The sequence below is a fragment of the Trachurus japonicus genome, chromosome 15 (assembly GCF_045865225.1).
Source record: "Trachurus japonicus isolate A0001 chromosome 15, Traja_1.0".
In the NCBI taxonomy this organism is placed as follows: domain Eukaryota; kingdom Metazoa; phylum Chordata; class Actinopteri; order Carangiformes; family Carangidae; genus Trachurus; species Trachurus japonicus.
In genome coordinates, this window is record NC_140921.1 from 18344296 (window position 1) to 18361164 (window position 16869).

The window sequence follows — 16869 nt, forward strand, 5'->3', positions numbered from 1 at the left end:
CAACCACAATGTAGCTGTCAGATGACTCACAGTCACCTCTGGGCTGTGCATGCAACTGTGTGTGTGTGTGTGTGTGTGTCTGACAGTCTATCGTTTTTTTTCCTCTTTTGTGAGTGTATTTACCCCTTCCTCTCCCCTCTCACCATCGGTAACAAAGCTGTAGTCCTTGGCTCGACCACTCAAGGTCGTTTCCACGGAGACCTCAGTCCTGGGGGGCTGTGTGTATGACGAACTGTGGGCCAAGGGGGGGCAGGGTGAGTCCGGTCTGGGCTCCAAGATAACAGTGGGCTCCCTTTCCAACTGCAGGTTCACCACCTATAAGGAACAGATACGCATAAACCCTCAGTATATGTTCAATAGTTTATAGCTCAAATAAAACAAGTGTATTATGATGCACAGAAGCTAAGTGAGTAAAACCAGTTAAAGCAGAAGTAAGTGGTCCGGTCGTTTTCGCTAATGCTGCGTTCCAGGCAGGCTTTTGAAATCGTAAATTACAGCTTCAAGTCACAACTTACGACTTTGTAGCGTTCCAGGCAACCCACTCGTGTTTTTCCGACCTGTTTTACCGGTGAAAGTCACTATAACGGCCACTCGTAACTTCCGACCGGTGAACTCGTACCAGATTGAACTGGTATGACTTCACGGTCGGAAAAATACGAGTTTCCTTGAACGCACCATAACAGTCCTCGTCGCTACGTCGCCACATTCACGGCGTCCCTTGGCTGCACACACAGCCCTGCATGCCGTTCTCTCTCCTCATTGGATAAAAACTGTAGGATACGATAAATGTTTTCTCTTCGGCTCAGAGCAGAGCAGAGGGACTGACAGACCCGTGTTTCGGTCCAAACACTCTATGTAAGTGATTGCTGTCGGAAGATATAACTATTTAAGACTTATATTAACACAAATATATCACTTACTTCTGCTTTAAAATCTTGGGTAATGAGGATGGGAAGTAAAACCTGAACCTGAAAATATCTGAACACTCCCTATTCCCTTACATAACATAAACATAATTTACAGTGGACACATTGTAATGGTAACAATCATATCATATCATCAACTATATGACTTGGTATATCTGTGTGTACTTGTGTTTTACTGCATGTTTGTGGTTCTGTGTGTGTGTGTGTGTGTGTGTGTGTGTGTTTGTGTACCTCTCCAGTCTTCTTCAGGCACTCGACAGCTTGTTGGTGAGTCACGCCCCTCAGGTTGGACCCGTCAACCTCCAGCAGTCTGTCACCTGTCATATGCACAAACACAAATCTCATCATCATTAGCAACATCAACACACCAAACGGTTTGTGTGTATGTGTGCGCGCCTGTGTGTGTGTGTGTGTGTGTGTGTGTGTGTGTGTGTGTGTGTGTGTGTGTGTGTGTGTGTGTGTGTGTGTGTGTGGTTGATGGGCACGTCAACAAATCTAACAGTCGTTCCTGTTCACTGAAGCATGAACTGAGCAGACACAGACACTGCACAATGCTCCAGTAACATACACACGCACAGGCAAACAAATGACTGACAAAATAAAATGAAAAAAGGAAAACAAATGAATGGCAGTATAATATTTAAATCCAACAGCTTGGCTACACCGTCGTAGATTGTAGGGGCCACAGGCTCATTATTTAATCTACATCTAGTCACTTTTTATATGTAGTTCCGTCTCTCTGTTTTTATTATATCCTTTGATGCTGATGATGCTGGTGGTAGCCATTTGTAATTGCAAATCAATGACTTTAGCTCCTGTTTCCTCCATTCAACCAGAAGTTGCGAGGGATCAACGCTTAACAGAAACTTTGTTTGTGTTTTCAGCAGCCAACTTGATCATCAGAAATGAAAAGTTTACCAATCTGAATGCGCCCGTCCTGCTCTGCGGCGCCTCCCAGCACCAGGCTCTTGATGTAGACTCCTCCAAATCGCACATTAGTGTTTGTTCCCCCCTGTTGGCAAGAAACACGACAAAAAAAGTCATAAGTCACCGTTGCAGGACTCAAATAACCCTACTCACACTGACTCAGCTGCATCGTAGCTTGTTACCAATAGCCTGTCCCGTTCAGTCCTTTAAATCGGTTTGGCTGAGATGATGTAACACAAGGCAACAAAGTCACTACGTTCTTGGCACTATTTACTTGGCTTTTAATACGGCAACATGTCACGATGCGCCAGACTGTCTGTCTATCTAGACACTCGTTGTTCTTCTTTAGTCACAGTGGGGTGTAAAGAAAAATGAAAACTAACCTAAACTTCTATAAAGAAGTATGAGGTGCAGTAAAAGGGAAATGATTCACTCACAGCGACACTGATGCCGAGACTACCATTACTTTTCTTCAGCTCCACTGTGAACCGCTCGCCAGTTTTCAGACTTATAATGGACGGCGACCTGGAACACGCATCCTGAAAGAGAGCAAGAGAAAGGTAAACTGAACTGTAAGAATAAATACAGGAATACAGAGAGAACAGTGTTGTTTTAATAACTCATCTGTGGTTAAATCAATATTGTTAATCCAATCAAATAATGTCCCTACTTTGTTGAAGTAACATAATCTTCTGTACTTTGATCACAATGTTAGTTAATAAATGAATGAAAGACAAAAGTACAGATTTTGAATCATAACGGATTAAATGAGAGTGTTTTTTTTAGGACACTTCTAAAGCCGGTGAATGACAGCAACACAAAAGTCCTATCACATTAATCAGAGCGCTTAATCCCTTTAACAATTAGCTCTGGTTGAACTCTTCAACCTCATGTTGATAATTGTGCTTCCATGGAAACAAAGCCACTTATCTCTAACCCACAGCCCTGTCTCTGACCTGGGCGTCGTGTATTCTGACGACAGGAATGTGAAGCCTCCTGCTCTGCTTGGGGGTTGCCATGCTGGACAGACTGATGGCCTCCTCCAGCTCCTCCACACCGGGACGGTACTCGGTGCCACTCAGCGTGGTCTGAGAGCCGAAGCTCCTCTCCAGCGCCAAACCCAGAGTACTTTGACTCAAGGAGCTATGTCTGTCCTTCAGAGACTCTGATGGGCAAACAACCATGAGAGATGAAGAGATGAGTTCACACTGAGGCTGGATTACTGTAGGTGTCACTGCTGCTACACACTGTGATCGTTTGACAGTGATTTATCTTACGTTTGGGCTGGGACACGATGAGCTCCACCTCGTCGGGGCTGTTCTGTAAGATGGCTGCAGCATCACTGAATGTTACTCCTTCCAGACTGGTCTTGTTCAGGGAGATGAGACGTCCACCTGGAAAAAAACAAAACAATCAGTGAATCAATAAAAAAAAGTCCTTGTAACAGTTTGTCATGTGCAGCCAAGTTTAGCCTCTGTGTTATATCATCCGTTGTTCATCATCGGTGCTGCTGCTTACCGGGTTTGATTCGTCCATCTCTGTCCGCAGGTCCATCAGGCACAATGGAAGCAATAAAGATCCCAAGGTCGAGTTTACCTGTATTGTCCTCTCCCACTATTACAAAGCCTGAAACAGGACCAGAGAGGAAGACACAAAGGTCTCGTGGTGCTGTGCTCATTAATTTTACATACAAGTTCACCGTTAGATTAAGCTTAACAAACTCACCAAAGCCCAGTTTGGGGTCTTTCTTCAGGCTCACGCAGACAATCTCTCTCTCTGGTGGGGTCATGGTTGGTGTATCTACAGAAAAAGCCCATTGACAAGGCATGTTTTACAGATTGTCCACTGATTTACATATTTTCCATTGTGTTAAAGGTCACAGAGACACTAAGACTTATGAGTAATTCAGAGCGTCCAAATCGCCTCATCTACATGTCTTTGGACAACTACACACAGAGAGAGGCCCCTGCTGGCTGGATCAGGGTACGAACAACGAGCTCAGATGTCACCATAAGAGCTCAGGATTAAAGAATAAGTATTAATCACTGTTTCTCAGTGCACTTGTTTGACTGACTGCTGGGGTACCATTACTATATACATTCAAATGATATGCACATCAACTGTATGGTGACTGTCTGTGTATAGTTGGAGCTCACATAGTCATATCAAAGGTCACAGGTCATTTGGTATTTATTTTTTATAATTCAGCGATATGTAGAGATAATGCCCCTCTCACATAGAGGTGTGTTAGTTTTAGTTATTTTGTGTATTATAACCTTTATTTATTCTCGAAGATCATTGAGGAAAAGTCCTCATTTACAGTGGTGTCGAGAGAACAACAAATACTGTGCAGCAAAGAAGAACGAGAGTTTACATACAAAAATATTAGGAAACAAGTAAGAAAAGTTAACACAGTCAAACAATCATGATCGGGTACAAATAAAACAATTCCAATCCAGTGAAACCAGGTTTGAGAAGAGGATTTTGAACTGCTGCACTGATGGGAGAGATGCTAACTTTAAGATTTTCTGCAGCTTGTTCCATGTGTAAGGTGCATTGTGAGAGAAGGACATTTTACCCAGCTCAGTTCTGACATGTATGTATGTATGAATGTATGATGTGTATTTGTTAACACAAAAAGTTTAAGAGTTTAAATATAGTTGACATCCTCACCTCGTACAGAAGAGGAGGCATCAGAGTCCTGCTTCTGTAGCGACACACTGGACATCATCCTGGGAATCGGCTCTGGAGTGCTACAACACATGCACAGCTGCATTTAGCCACGTCCCTTCAATCCCTCCATGATGAGAATATGAATGTAACCATCATCATCCTCATCCTCATCATCATCATCCTCACCTCCAACACTGTCGGTGCTTCATGTCCCTGAGGTCTCCTGTTTCAGGGAGCTCCTTGTTCAGGTCCCTGCTCATCTCCCTCCTCATCTCTCTCTGCTGGCGGAGGCGAGCCTCCAGCTTGGCAGTCAGGTCATCGCAGGACTTGGAGAGGGAGTCCGGCTGACCCGGTGTCAGACCTACGTGGTTCAACATGCCCTCGGAGCAGGACATCCGCTTCAGGTCCATGTTACGACCCCGATAGACAGACATGTACTTATCCATGTTTTCATCTGGAGAAAGCAGAAAGGAATCAGGTGTCATTCTTGGTCTATCGCCTTTGTGAGCTCATTTATTTCAATATGAAATCAAAGTTAACACCCTCCAACCGACAACTATGAGTTTCCCACCTGGTATCATGGTGTGGTTAAGTTGTCGTGACGTCATCTCGCTGTGAAACTTGTGCTGTGCTGAGCAGAGGTTCAGAAGGTACTGTGCTATTTTTGAGGTTTCTGTTACAAAACTGTGCTTTTTCCCGCTGGGCCCGCCACACTCTATTATCAGTTTACGACGCTGAAAGACACAAATCGTTGTAGATTTACTTCAAGCTTCGATCTCATAGAGCAAAATCTAGACTGGAATGCCACTTATTTTTTTTACCCCGGTGGAGATGGAGTCGGTTTCCCTCCAGAGGAAGCGCCTGGTGACGGTCCGAACGTGGTTCTTCATCTCGTACACGATGATCCCTTTGACGCAGACTCCCAACACCAGCTCTCCTATCACCGGCCTTTTCTCTCTCCCCACTCGGTGGAACATAACCCCATACTCTGGTAACTGCTGGGCAATCTGAGAGGCACATATTTTTTTAATTGTTTGTGTGTCTTTGTGTGAGAGGGAATATGTGTTCTGTTTTAAAGTGTCATCATTTACTTAGAGGAAATGTCATCATTTTTTAAATCTGTTTGTCCTTAAATCTTTATTCTTATTATGTGTTTTCTTAACCATTTTATGCTCTACTTCCTGTATGTTAGTCACTGTGCAGCACTTTGATAAACTTTTATGTTTTGAAGATGTGATATATAAATAACGTGGATTGGATCAAATTAAAAGCAAATAGTGGTTCTAGCAAGTGCAGAGCACCTTATTAATTTAACACACTGCAAGGTGAGGGAATAGCCAAAGGACAATGTGAGTCTTTGTCTTTGTGTGTGGGTGGATGCATTAGCAGTCTGGATACCTTTAGGTACTCTGTTTCTGCCTCCTCGGGCAGCATCTGGGCATGACTTGCATGTAGTCTTGGCAACTCTTCCTTGACACTGGGCAGGGCCAGCTTCTCTAGCATCCTCGTGGACACGTAATGCTCTGGCTGGTAATAATTCTTACCATACAACTAAAATAACACAAAAAAAGAGCCAGATATGCTGCTGTGACACACTCTGAAAGATGATGCTGGTATTTATGGGCATAAGATGAATGTTTTTCATTTTTGTCCTTGGTACCTCTGGCATGTAGTCCCCAAACTCAGCTTGCAGAGCAAGAGCAGCGAGGAACAAGCCCGTCTCCTCGTTACAGTAAAGCCTGTCCTCCATGATATCCTTACGGAACTGTAAGTAGTACTGGTGACGAGTCAGTCTGTGCCTGTGAGCAAAAAGTAAAAGAAACTTTTCTTTTAAACTATAGATTTCCTGAAATTGATTTGCAAGTAAGAAAACCAGTGTTGTACTTACAAAATGAAGGAAATATCGTCAACAAAAAATTTGACTCGAAGAAACACCAAAAAGGAAAGTATCTGGCCTTTTTTCCAACTGTCTGGTGCAACTTTGGAGATTTTTGTTTCATGGTCCAAAAAGAAATATTCATCGTCTGCATAATAAGAGAAAGAAATGAAACAACAACCCACTCATAAAAATATACAGTAACTGAGACATAATCATGCCTATTGTGACTACATTACATTCATGAATATTATGAAATGTAATTTTAAATGATGTTATTGATGTTCAGTTAATTATAAAATGTAATCCCTTACCATCTAAAAAGGCAAGACCAAAATAGAAATGTTCCACCAAGTTTGCGTGAGCCACCACCATGTCAAACACGTCCCTTGCTCTGGACTTAATGTCACAGCGAACCACCACGTACTGTCCGCTGAGAAGCACCACGGTCACTTCTCTCTGAGACGAGCACGAGCGGCCCTTTCTGGACTGTTGGGGTGTAAACACACACACAAACACACTGACACACATGCACAGAAAAGAACATCTACAGGCACTTACACGCATGCACAGACACATACAGATACTGCGCATGCAATGATGCAAACAGACATAGTTCAGCATGCAAGAAAAGACAAGTTAGGGTACTGTGAAAAGCAGTTTGTATGAAAATGAGTCAGCAGCATATAGAAACAGGGAAGATTTACCACAATAGATCCGGGAAGCTCGAGAACAGTATGCTGTTCGTCCGGCATTCTGATGAACTCAGGACCCAAAGCCTGACAAAATAAACATTTATCATAAAGAAGCCAATTAGCTTCTATCAGCTAAACACTGTATTCCAAATTTAGTTATGTTTTTTTCAGGGACATTTGTCTTACTGAATTACCATTTTAACAAATGTCCCGGTCTTACCTTAGCTTTCCTCTGGCTCAGGCTGAGCGAGGACTCACTGAAGGTGATGGAGGGACTGTGAGATCTGCCCGATGTTTTGGGAGAGATGTCGTGGTGGGGGCTCCGACCGAGCCAACTGCAGGTGCTGTCCCTGTGACGAACCCCACGGGGGAGTCTTAGGGGAGAGAGAGGGGGAGAGAGAGAGGGAAAGAGAGAGAGAGAGAGAGAGAGAGAGAGAGAGAGAGAGAGTGAGAGAGATGGAGGAAGGACAGATTGAGTAATAGTTGTGCAGACTAGTTGGAAAAGTCAAAGTGTGGGACAATGTCACGTCCCCTCAAAGTCGGGACAGACAACGAGGGCGGGGGAAATGAAAAATGGATGGATTGCTTTATGTCAACATGAACACAAATATATCTTTAATGGCTGGAAAATCATCTCCTAACTACAGTCCTGGTGGTGATAGTGTATATAGATGTGTGTATACTACATACCTTTCTAAAGAAGATTGGTACAGTGGTGTGGGAGAACTCCTCGGTCTTTGTCTCCAAGGTCTCTGAGGTAAACTCCCTAGAAACCACATAAATAAAGTACTTTCACTGTCAAAATAAGCATCTTACTGCTGGAACACATTATTAATAGGAAAAAAAAAAGCTACAAAAATACAAAAAGCATTATAGGTTAGGTTTAATAATAAATAAGGATTATATCAATATATATCTATTGTTAAGAATAATACCTAAGAATTCATTTCTTTCTACCATTCTGTGACTTCGTTTCAGGTTTGGTTTCCTCTGCATCACGGTCGTACCTGACTTTGAGTCAGAGTCCGTTGAGTATCTTCTCCCCTCAGCACTCCCTTCGCTGAAGTCTGAAAATGGCCCTCTCTTTCCTGTCAACCAGGTAAGAGATGAAAGATGACAGCAATGTTGGATTCCTGTCTGTCTCTGCGCTCCCCGGAGACACTGAGATGTTTGGACAGAACTGAGGCTGGCAGAGGGTTTAGCCCGAAGCCTCCACAATCAGTATCTGATTATTGGCTCTCGCAGGAAAACTAATCCTGGGCTTGCTTTAGGTTAAGATTTTAATCCTGTTGACCTGTACACTATCTCCAGTCAAAAAAACAGCTATTGGCTGCAACTATTTTCTGCAAATATGTGAAAACAACTGTTTTTTAAAGGTCAGATTTATTTATGATGGTAAACTAAAATAGGCTATAGAGCAAAACAGGAAACCCCCATGAAATACACACACTTCTGGTTCATTTTTTGTTACAGAATCACAAATTGACCCAATTTAGAGCAAAGTAATCCTGAGTTTTGTGACTCACCATGAAGTCTCTCTCTGATCATCTGGCTCCTGCCACTCAATGGGACGTTACTGTCTGGTAAAGAGCCTTGATCCTGGAGGAAAAGAAACAATTCTACATTTTACATTCATGTTTTTTTTTTTTTGCTACGACACAGATTATTAAAGAGTACTTATTTGAACTCTGACACATTCACAATGGTCTGCAGAAAGCTGAAACGCTTGCAGAGCAGACAGGAACACACTGTGGGTGTCTATACTCACTGAATCATGAAAAACCTCCTCCACCAGCTGTCTGATGACTTTGGCGGGCGATGGCAGGATGGAGGCTTTATGCTGAGATTCGCAGGCTTCCAGGATGGCGTTGAGATTTACCCTGCGGTGGGCCAGGTCCTCACACATGCTGAGTAGGAGGCTGTTTAGATGGTCACTCAACTGGACTGGCTGAAGTCAATGAAAGTGGAAAAAACAACTGTAATAACTGAGGTGTGAGACAGTGATGGCGCTGAATAAAATATTAGAGCTTTGTCACTCCCACCTGATTTTGAGGTAGGTGAAAATCAACGGACCAGTAGAGAGTCATACCCAGTGAATATACCAGCATCTGCAACAAAATGAACCGATTAAGAACAAGAGACACTGCCATAATCGGCTAATTCTAAAATAAAACCATCAACAACATACTGTGGTCAAGCTGGAGAAGTTTAAATTTAATATAATTGAGAAGGGACTATTATATTATACTGAACAATCAAATTATGAAGAAAAACACAAAGCACATACAGGAACGTATATGCAGTAAATGTTAATCTATTTTTCCCCCTTTCAAATATAGTACACACAGTTTTCTTCATGATAACTCAACAGTAATTAATGCTTTAATGAAGGGCAATTGTATCAATTAGTGTTTGAAAGCACTAGAGATGGGCAGTTGAGTAAAAACAACAATACAGTATTTGTGATGTTTATTAAATGCCACAGCTCTTCAAGGCAACTTTCTCCATCTACGGTTATATAAAAGACATATTATGACTATAAATATGAAGCATGTATCAAGGCTGATTGGCTGGAGGTGTGTGAGACAATCATACAGATATTCTGATAATAATCTAAGAGTTTAAACTAAAGAGTGTTGAACATTTGAGGCTCCAAAATGCAGAGCACAGAGACCACTAGATGGCGACATTACATCTCAGCCGTCCTTCAGCTCCTGACATCCTGAGATTTCACTTTTGGAGGAAAAAGACATGACATGATGGCAGTGACTTGTAATCAGTTCAAGTCAGTGCAGGGTTTAAAATTACCTCAATGCAACATGATACTCTTTTAGTGTTTGACAAGTCTGCCAGTGGCTGTAACGTGAGGTCTTAGGACAGAAATGAGGATGCATGCACTGACCCTCTCTATGGCAGGCTTGGTTGAGCTGGCACGGCCCTGCAGCATTTCTGGAGCAGTGAAGGTGGTAACATCATCTGATAGGCCACAGTTCTTAAATGCTAAGGTACCAGTGGCTGACAGCAACAAGGAGGTGGGGCTTATGATATTACACATATTGTTGTGACCTGAAAAAAACAAAAAAAAAACAGAAGGAAGACCATAATATACAATGATGGTGCGAATACAGGTACTACGGTAAAGTAGCACTGAGTGAGACAGAAACACTGCAACATATATACAGATGGTTATATTTACATTGTAGTAACATAATGCTATGCTGCTATGCTGTGAAGACACAATACATGACAGCCAACAATAAGAGGGGTTATTTACCCTTATAGGAGACATCCACTAAAGACTCTGCAGTGCCCAGCAGCAGGGACCAGACCTCCTCCTCCAGCAGAGGTCCCCCTCGCGCCTCCAGTACTTCAGCTAATGTTACAAAAGTGCTGCTCATCCTGCACTCATTCCTGCACACACAGACACACAAAACACACACACACATCCAAATTACAAAATTTGCTGATTAGAGTCTTTGTTAATTTGGAAGAGAGGTTTCTTTTTTCCACTTTTGCTCTGTAAATAAACGTCTACAGGTGCTGAATGAATGTCTTAATGTCAGCGCTCACAGTGTGTACTGTCAGGCCTCTTATCCTTCTCCTCCTTCTCCTTCTCTCATTTCCTCATCCTCCTCTTACATCTCTCTGTGACAGTATTACTGCTGTTGTCACAGCCTGTCAACACCATTTTGTCCTCGGAGACACATATGAGAGGGAGTTCTGAGAAACTTTGCAGTTCTTTGCACTGGACTCTGATTAGATTATCTTAGTCCACTGGTCTCGCTGCCTCTCGATCTCTCTGCCCCTCCCATTTCGTAATAGGCTTTTTTCTGACCTGAGGGTGGTTCTGAGGGAGCTGCGCTTCTGGCACCACAGCAACTGTGTCATGATCCTATATTAGTTTTGTTGTCACATACTGTGTGGGTATTACCACAGCTATACACAGTTGCCAGCACAGAGGGGAAAAAAGACCTTACAGACTGATGGAGATATGAGAACAGTACAGAGAGGATTCCTCTCTTTGGAAATTATTGGTATCGTTGCTATACATCAATTACATGTATGACAAACATCATTTTGACCATTTCTGTTCTTTTCCTACAAATATGCAAATTAAAATCTAATCTAATCTAAAATTAACTCAAGTAATGAGTTCATCTTGCATCATTAGATGAGGTAGATGTGCATGGTTAGACTGAATCAATCACCCAGTAAAATGTCTTTCTGGTTGGGATTATTGCTTTCTAAGAAAGCACATGCCCTAAATGATCTTAAAGACTGCATGCTGTTGTAAATCTGATGAACACCAGACTGACTTGAAAACAAACTGCCACCATTTTGAAATATTACAGTATAGACGAACACTGAGGCAGCTACTAGTGGATGTTAGAGCTCAGATTGCAGGAATGACTGCAACACATTAATGTTTATTAAGTCTGAGATTTTTTCTGACTGCATGTCCAACCTCAGAGTTTTGAGAGCAAAAAAAACAATACTGAGAATAAAATCTGACTTGTTTCAGGTTGATGCATTTACCTCAGTTTTTTCAAACAGTTGCAGAGAGACAGAAACTGGTTGTTCTTGATGGTAAAGGCCGTGACACACAGCCTTAATGCACTTCTTTCCTCTTATTTTGGTCCTCTGAGTGATCACAACACAAATACAATGGGTTGCTCACAGCCAACTATATACGTATCATACTGGACGAAACAACAAGCTCTGACTGATACACACCAACCCAATTACTTTAGGCCTGATTAAACCCCTCACTTAGACTGAATTTATCCTGAGCTCATGACACCCAGGTTGACTGAACTTAAGGGAAAGCCTTACAAGATTAGCCCCCCCTCAACAAAAACAACTCTGAAACTGTGATATTATGAGGTCTTGTGAAACTGCACATGGTCATTTAAAACAGTGATTATCATTATATTGACGAGAAATGTAAAACTGTATCCCTGTTCGTAGTTTGTTATTGAAGAAGTATAAAAGTATAGATAAAAATCCCTGCCAGGTGCAACCCACCCATAAAGTGTTGAGTAAAACTTTAGCCGCTGTGCTCCCTCGGTGTGGTCTGTCTGCAGGAGTAGTGATGGGAAACACCTGGTTATTTGTTGCTTGTTACATTGACATCACACGGTCACGCATGGCTGGATTTCTGGGGCGGTAAACCAATGTAAAGGAACTTTGGAACCTCAACATTTGGACCATTGACACTTTCACCAGCAAACTTTCACTTTCTATCCGAGCATCTCCCTAAATCCCAACCTTTGCAAGCTGTGATTGAAATGGAGCTGTAGAGAAATACCAAATTCCCAGACGTCTCTTGTGCAGTTGCAGGATGCCTCTTGCTGTCTAGAAACCAACTATTTTTAGTGCCTAATAATCTGATGCCACATCCGTTGCACACACTAGTTGCCACAGTTTTTGTGTGTACGAGCATCTTTAAGCACCATAAGGTTTGCAATAAATTGCAGAAAATAAGTCGACACTAACCTGATCCACACAACCCACCTTGTTTAGCAGACAATCACATGATGTATAGACACAGACTGAAGAGAAGCTGTGCTGTATCCTTGGAAATGTGGGACATGATGCTTGTTCAGGATCTAGGTCTCTGTTTTACGACCTTCTTTCCCACCACAAGGTGACAATCATGTAGCTATCATCATAGTATGGACATGATATTATGATCAGAGGCCAGTTTGTGTAGCTATAGAACAGAGGCAGCATCTAACAAACAACAAAATTCAACAACATGATTATTCTCCTCCTCACAGGCCTGAATAAATGTGAATGCTACACTCTGCATCTTTATGGCTCTTAAAGATAAATCTCATCATAATCCTGTGAGTGTGTGTAGCCTATCTTTGGTTAAAGTGAATTAGTTTCCATCTATACATCTAACAGAGCATATTGATATAAATCTGAAGACACCCACCACAATACAAAGTGCCACACAGGACCATAGGAAGGAGATGATACAGGAGAGAAACATTACCTGGTAGCATATGTAACCTATGTGAGCGTGCTGATCCTTTGTGTTATCTTCAGCGCTCCCACCGCGGATCCAAAATAATCCTTGTGATCATGGCATTGCTGTTTTGACGTCCTCTCACCAAAGGCTGCTTCGCTCTGGCAGGTAATTCATCAGTGACATTACCCACACATAGTGCCCCATTCATTTGCTCTATTACCAACCGGCACCACGCTGACGATCTGAAACTTTTTACTGTAATTTGCGCTATTCTTAGCTTCTCGCCTTTAAACACTTAATTGGATTAGCCTCGCGGTTTGACAGCGGCAGGTCAGAGCCACCAATAGCGGGTGGCGTGAGATCAGCTACACCGATTTAACTAATCCGTCTGACGCCCAAAGGTGCGGTGGCTCCTCAGCGGTATAGGTGCGCTACTGAGAAAGCCTGGGAAGGACGAACGACCTCGGCAAAGCGAGTGGACTGTAGCCTGCTGCAGTAGGGCTGCTCCCCCACGATGATCATAACACTGCGGGCTCTCTTCGAACAAGGGGTAAGGAGCCGTAGTAGCCTGCTCTTGCTGCGGGAGTCGGTGCTGGGACGTTCATCCATGCCGCTTCCCAGGTCTATTGCGCGCAGCTTGTCTCTGCAGGCCCCGGGGTATCTGCGCAGGCAGGGACAAGGATAAATAGGCTAACGACCATCCAGGGCTGTCAGGTGGGTGCAGGGAGAATTGAAACTACTCAGCGCGAATTTAACGTAATTTTTACCTAATGTCCTTATTCAGTCACATGCCCTCGCAGAGCGTGGCTCCGTGCATATACAGTACCCCCGCTGTTGTAGCGTATAGGTAGCCTACTACACGTAGACCCGAACTACTATGCAATGGATTTCTGCAGAGCCCGTGTCTGTCGTAGTCCACAAATGATCCCACAGTGAAATAAGCGCTGGAGATATAAAGATCTATTGGCTCACAGAAGATGCCAAATGTTGCCCTGGTGACAGTGGCCATGCAGTTAGAGTCTAATCATTCATTTATAGCTATATATTATCACTGCAGCACCACTGTTTATCATGGAAACTGACAAAAGTGTCTACACTTTCACATACCCATGCTTCCCTAACTAACTAACTAATCAACTAACTGACTGACTGACTGTTGTAAATCATAAATATTAGTGACATAAAACTAAAAGTTTTTTAGGGGAAATAGTGTCTGTGCACCATCATCATCATCCTAATTTTAGAATTGTAGAGTAGCTAAGTTGTCTAGTTGTGTCTGTGAAAAGACTGTTGTGTTTACATTAAAAGACAGAAAAGTCTCTTTTAAACTGATCAGGCTTATTAAAATATACAAATCAGACAGAGAAAGAATCACATTTGTTTTGTGTAAAAAAAACAAAACAAAACAAAACACTACATGTCCATACACAGTGTCTACTATGTGCCAACATTTGCCTGTGTAGCCTACTCTACCTCAAACTGTTTTTGTCATCATGCTGCACCCACTATCATTGACTTGTGTTGTTGTATGTGTCTTCCAATTGTGTTGTTTGAAAGATATACAGTCAGCCGACACACTGGGGTCCCATATACAACAACACAGTCAATCAAAACAGTGAACCAATAGAGAAAGCAACAAGACTGTATGATTTTGGTCGGTTGAATTGACAGACATGTTTTGTCCTAGGAGTGATCGACACAGTCTGATTGTTAAAGTAGTTTGGTCTTAACTGATATAAACAGAGACATGCTTTATCACATGTTTAGTTGACATAGTGTATGTGGACATATTCCAGTGCAAATTAAACCCTGTAAACTTACGTATATAGGCCTATACTGTACCTAACAATTCTTCTTGAAGCTTTGCAAATGCTTCACTATATTCGGTATATTTCCTTTCCCTGCACATTCAGCTTCCCTCTCTATTCCATTGTGCTGTTTTTTTTAACAGGGAAAGCATAAGGGATTTGTCAGTTTCCACATATTTTCTGTCTCAGTTTAAAAAAAGAAAAGAAAAATGATGTGAGACTTTTTGAACTGTGTGCTCAGTGATCCATAAACTATACACACCCTGTCAGCCAGTATCTTTTGTCCCCAGAAAATAAACAGATTTTAGGAAATATAAAGCAGGCGGAAGTTTGCAGCCTCATCTTTCTTCATCCATTATGGCATTTATTACTTGAAATGTTCATTACAGTTATCGTAACTAGTATAATGTGTTGTCAGGCAGAAATATGGCCTGTGTCTGTATCTGGGCTCTGACTGCTTATCATGCAGTATTGGGTCTATATATTTTCAATGAGCCTATCCATCTAAATCTACTGCGGGCATAAATGGCCTTAATTCTAGTTTAACGTGGATTACAGATAGATAGATAGATAGATAGATAGATAGATAGATAGATAGATAGATAGATAGATAGATAGATAGATAGATAGATAGATAGATAGATAGATAGATGGCGGCGGAAGGAAGGAAGGATGGATGGAGGGGGTGGTGGGTGTGTCAGAGTGGATGAGTGACGTGATACTGGGACGCATGCCCCGTGCGCACTGCGCGCCCCGGCCTGTCAGTAGCAGCCAGATGGAAACGTAGGCAAGTGAATTTGGTGAGGTCATGTATTTTTAAGCCGCACAACGGAATAAACCATCCCTCACCGGCGGCAGTAACGAATCGCCCGCTGCTCCGGAACACTTCGCCGCCGATCGGACCTAGCGGAGGAGGCGGATCGATAGTTTGGTTTTGAAGACGGGAGGTAAGATGAGGATTCGCACCTCTGCTCCTCCTCAGACGTGCTTATTGTTTGGCCGTGGGGGAGGGTCGCACCGTATACACCGCTGTGTGTGTGTGCATGCTCGTTCACCGACTCGGCTGTTGTTTGAAGGGTGTTAGGCTACATTGTGTTTCCCCGTTGTTACTCACCCGTAAACACAGCACACCGTCCTGCTGCACGTCGCTACAGTGAAATACGTCCGTACACAAGCGATCGCGTGGAGATCGAGACGACAGATAGTGTCGCCGCCGGCTGCGGAACAGGCCCCGTCATATCACGGTATTTGGTCGTTATTATCCCCTGTATTATGTCTTATTGTGCAGCGTCCGGCTTGTTGAGGCGCTTAGCTACATGCACGGCTCTGTGCTCTGATGCCGTCATTTACCTGCTGCCGTCGACAAGCCGCCGGGGGACCAGGGGTCGTGTGTCCAAGGTTAACACACTGACATGGAATGAAAATAAACAGCGGATCGATAGTGATCCTCCTCTCAGCCTCCCCTGTTAATATGGCAATTTGCTCTGTTTCTCTAGTCTTTCTTCACTTGTGCATGTGTGCTCCAACCAGCCTCAGACTGGATACACAGCAGGATATATGAGGGGTACAGTGCGGTATACGTATGTGCCAGAAGCTACATGATCCATGACAAATGTGACCAGGCTATAGCTGGGATTTTCTTGCATGTGTGGATGTAAAGGACAGAACACAAGATGGTATTAAACCCTATAGCCTAAATGGACACAATTGCCTATTATTTTCCAGCCACGAGGCTGTATAATTGACTATAAAGAAAGCTACAATGTATCACCTGATATTGTGTTGAGATGCAGTGTGCAACAGTGACACTGTTTTCTAATAACGTGTAATTTTTTTGTTATATTTAGATTAACAGGCTTAGATATTAATGCCAACCATTGCCAGGGTGTGAGTCGACCTTTAGATGCTGTGTGTGTGTGTGTGTGTGCTTTGGAGGCCATTCATGAAATCATCAGGCTGAGGCAACTTGTGCATAAAAAAGCAAAGT

The 16869-nt window shown here is 42.8% G+C and overlaps 2 protein-coding genes across 12 annotated transcripts in view; one reads left to right on the top strand and one right to left on the bottom strand.

Annotated features, from left to right (window-relative positions):
* The window catches only part of ptpn20 (protein tyrosine phosphatase non-receptor type 20), a 26591-nt gene extending 13252 nt beyond the window's left edge, over window positions 1-13339 (bottom strand). Inside the window, exons 1-26 of the mRNA XM_085800157.1 lie at window positions 13099-13339; window positions 10372-10508; window positions 10000-10163; window positions 9140-9205; window positions 8866-9045; window positions 8624-8696; window positions 8105-8185; window positions 7788-7863; window positions 7318-7471; window positions 7110-7181; window positions 6717-6891; window positions 6415-6550; window positions 6187-6325; window positions 5925-6077; window positions 5348-5533; window positions 5098-5260; window positions 4713-4980; window positions 4527-4606; window positions 3579-3653; window positions 3372-3479; window positions 3131-3247; window positions 2810-3018; window positions 2291-2392; window positions 1845-1938; window positions 1158-1243; window positions 144-315 (exon numbers count right to left, since the gene is read on the bottom strand). Of these exons, the coding sequence (XP_085656283.1) occupies window positions 144-315; window positions 1158-1243; window positions 1845-1938; window positions 2291-2392; window positions 2810-3018; window positions 3131-3247; window positions 3372-3479; window positions 3579-3653; window positions 4527-4606; window positions 4713-4980; window positions 5098-5260; window positions 5348-5533; window positions 5925-6077; window positions 6187-6325; window positions 6415-6550; window positions 6717-6891; window positions 7110-7181; window positions 7318-7471; window positions 7788-7863; window positions 8105-8185; window positions 8624-8696; window positions 8866-9045; window positions 9140-9205; window positions 10000-10163; window positions 10372-10495 (3253 nt within the window). The 5' untranslated portion in view covers window positions 10496-10508; window positions 13099-13339. The remainder of the gene's footprint in view (window positions 1-143; window positions 316-1157; window positions 1244-1844; window positions 1939-2290; window positions 2393-2809; window positions 3019-3130; window positions 3248-3371; window positions 3480-3578; window positions 3654-4526; window positions 4607-4712; window positions 4981-5097; window positions 5261-5347; window positions 5534-5924; window positions 6078-6186; window positions 6326-6414; window positions 6551-6716; window positions 6892-7109; window positions 7182-7317; window positions 7472-7787; window positions 7864-8104; window positions 8186-8623; window positions 8697-8865; window positions 9046-9139; window positions 9206-9999; window positions 10164-10371; window positions 10509-13098) is intronic.
* The window catches only part of mapk8a (mitogen-activated protein kinase 8a), a 12664-nt gene continuing 9010 nt past the window's right edge, over window positions 13216-16869 (top strand). For 4 of the 11 annotated variants that reach the window (XM_085800168.1, XM_085800161.1, XM_085800169.1 and 1 more), the window contains exon 1: window positions 13480-13624. In XM_085800168.1, coding sequence (XP_085656294.1) covers window positions 13589-13624 — 36 coding nt within the window. In that variant the 5' untranslated portion in view covers window positions 13480-13588. Of the gene's footprint in view, window positions 13240-13479; window positions 13789-15582; window positions 15830-16869 lie in introns of those variants that run through there. The other 7 variants (XM_085800166.1, XM_085800164.1, XM_085800173.1 and 4 more) reach the window with 7 other exon arrangements.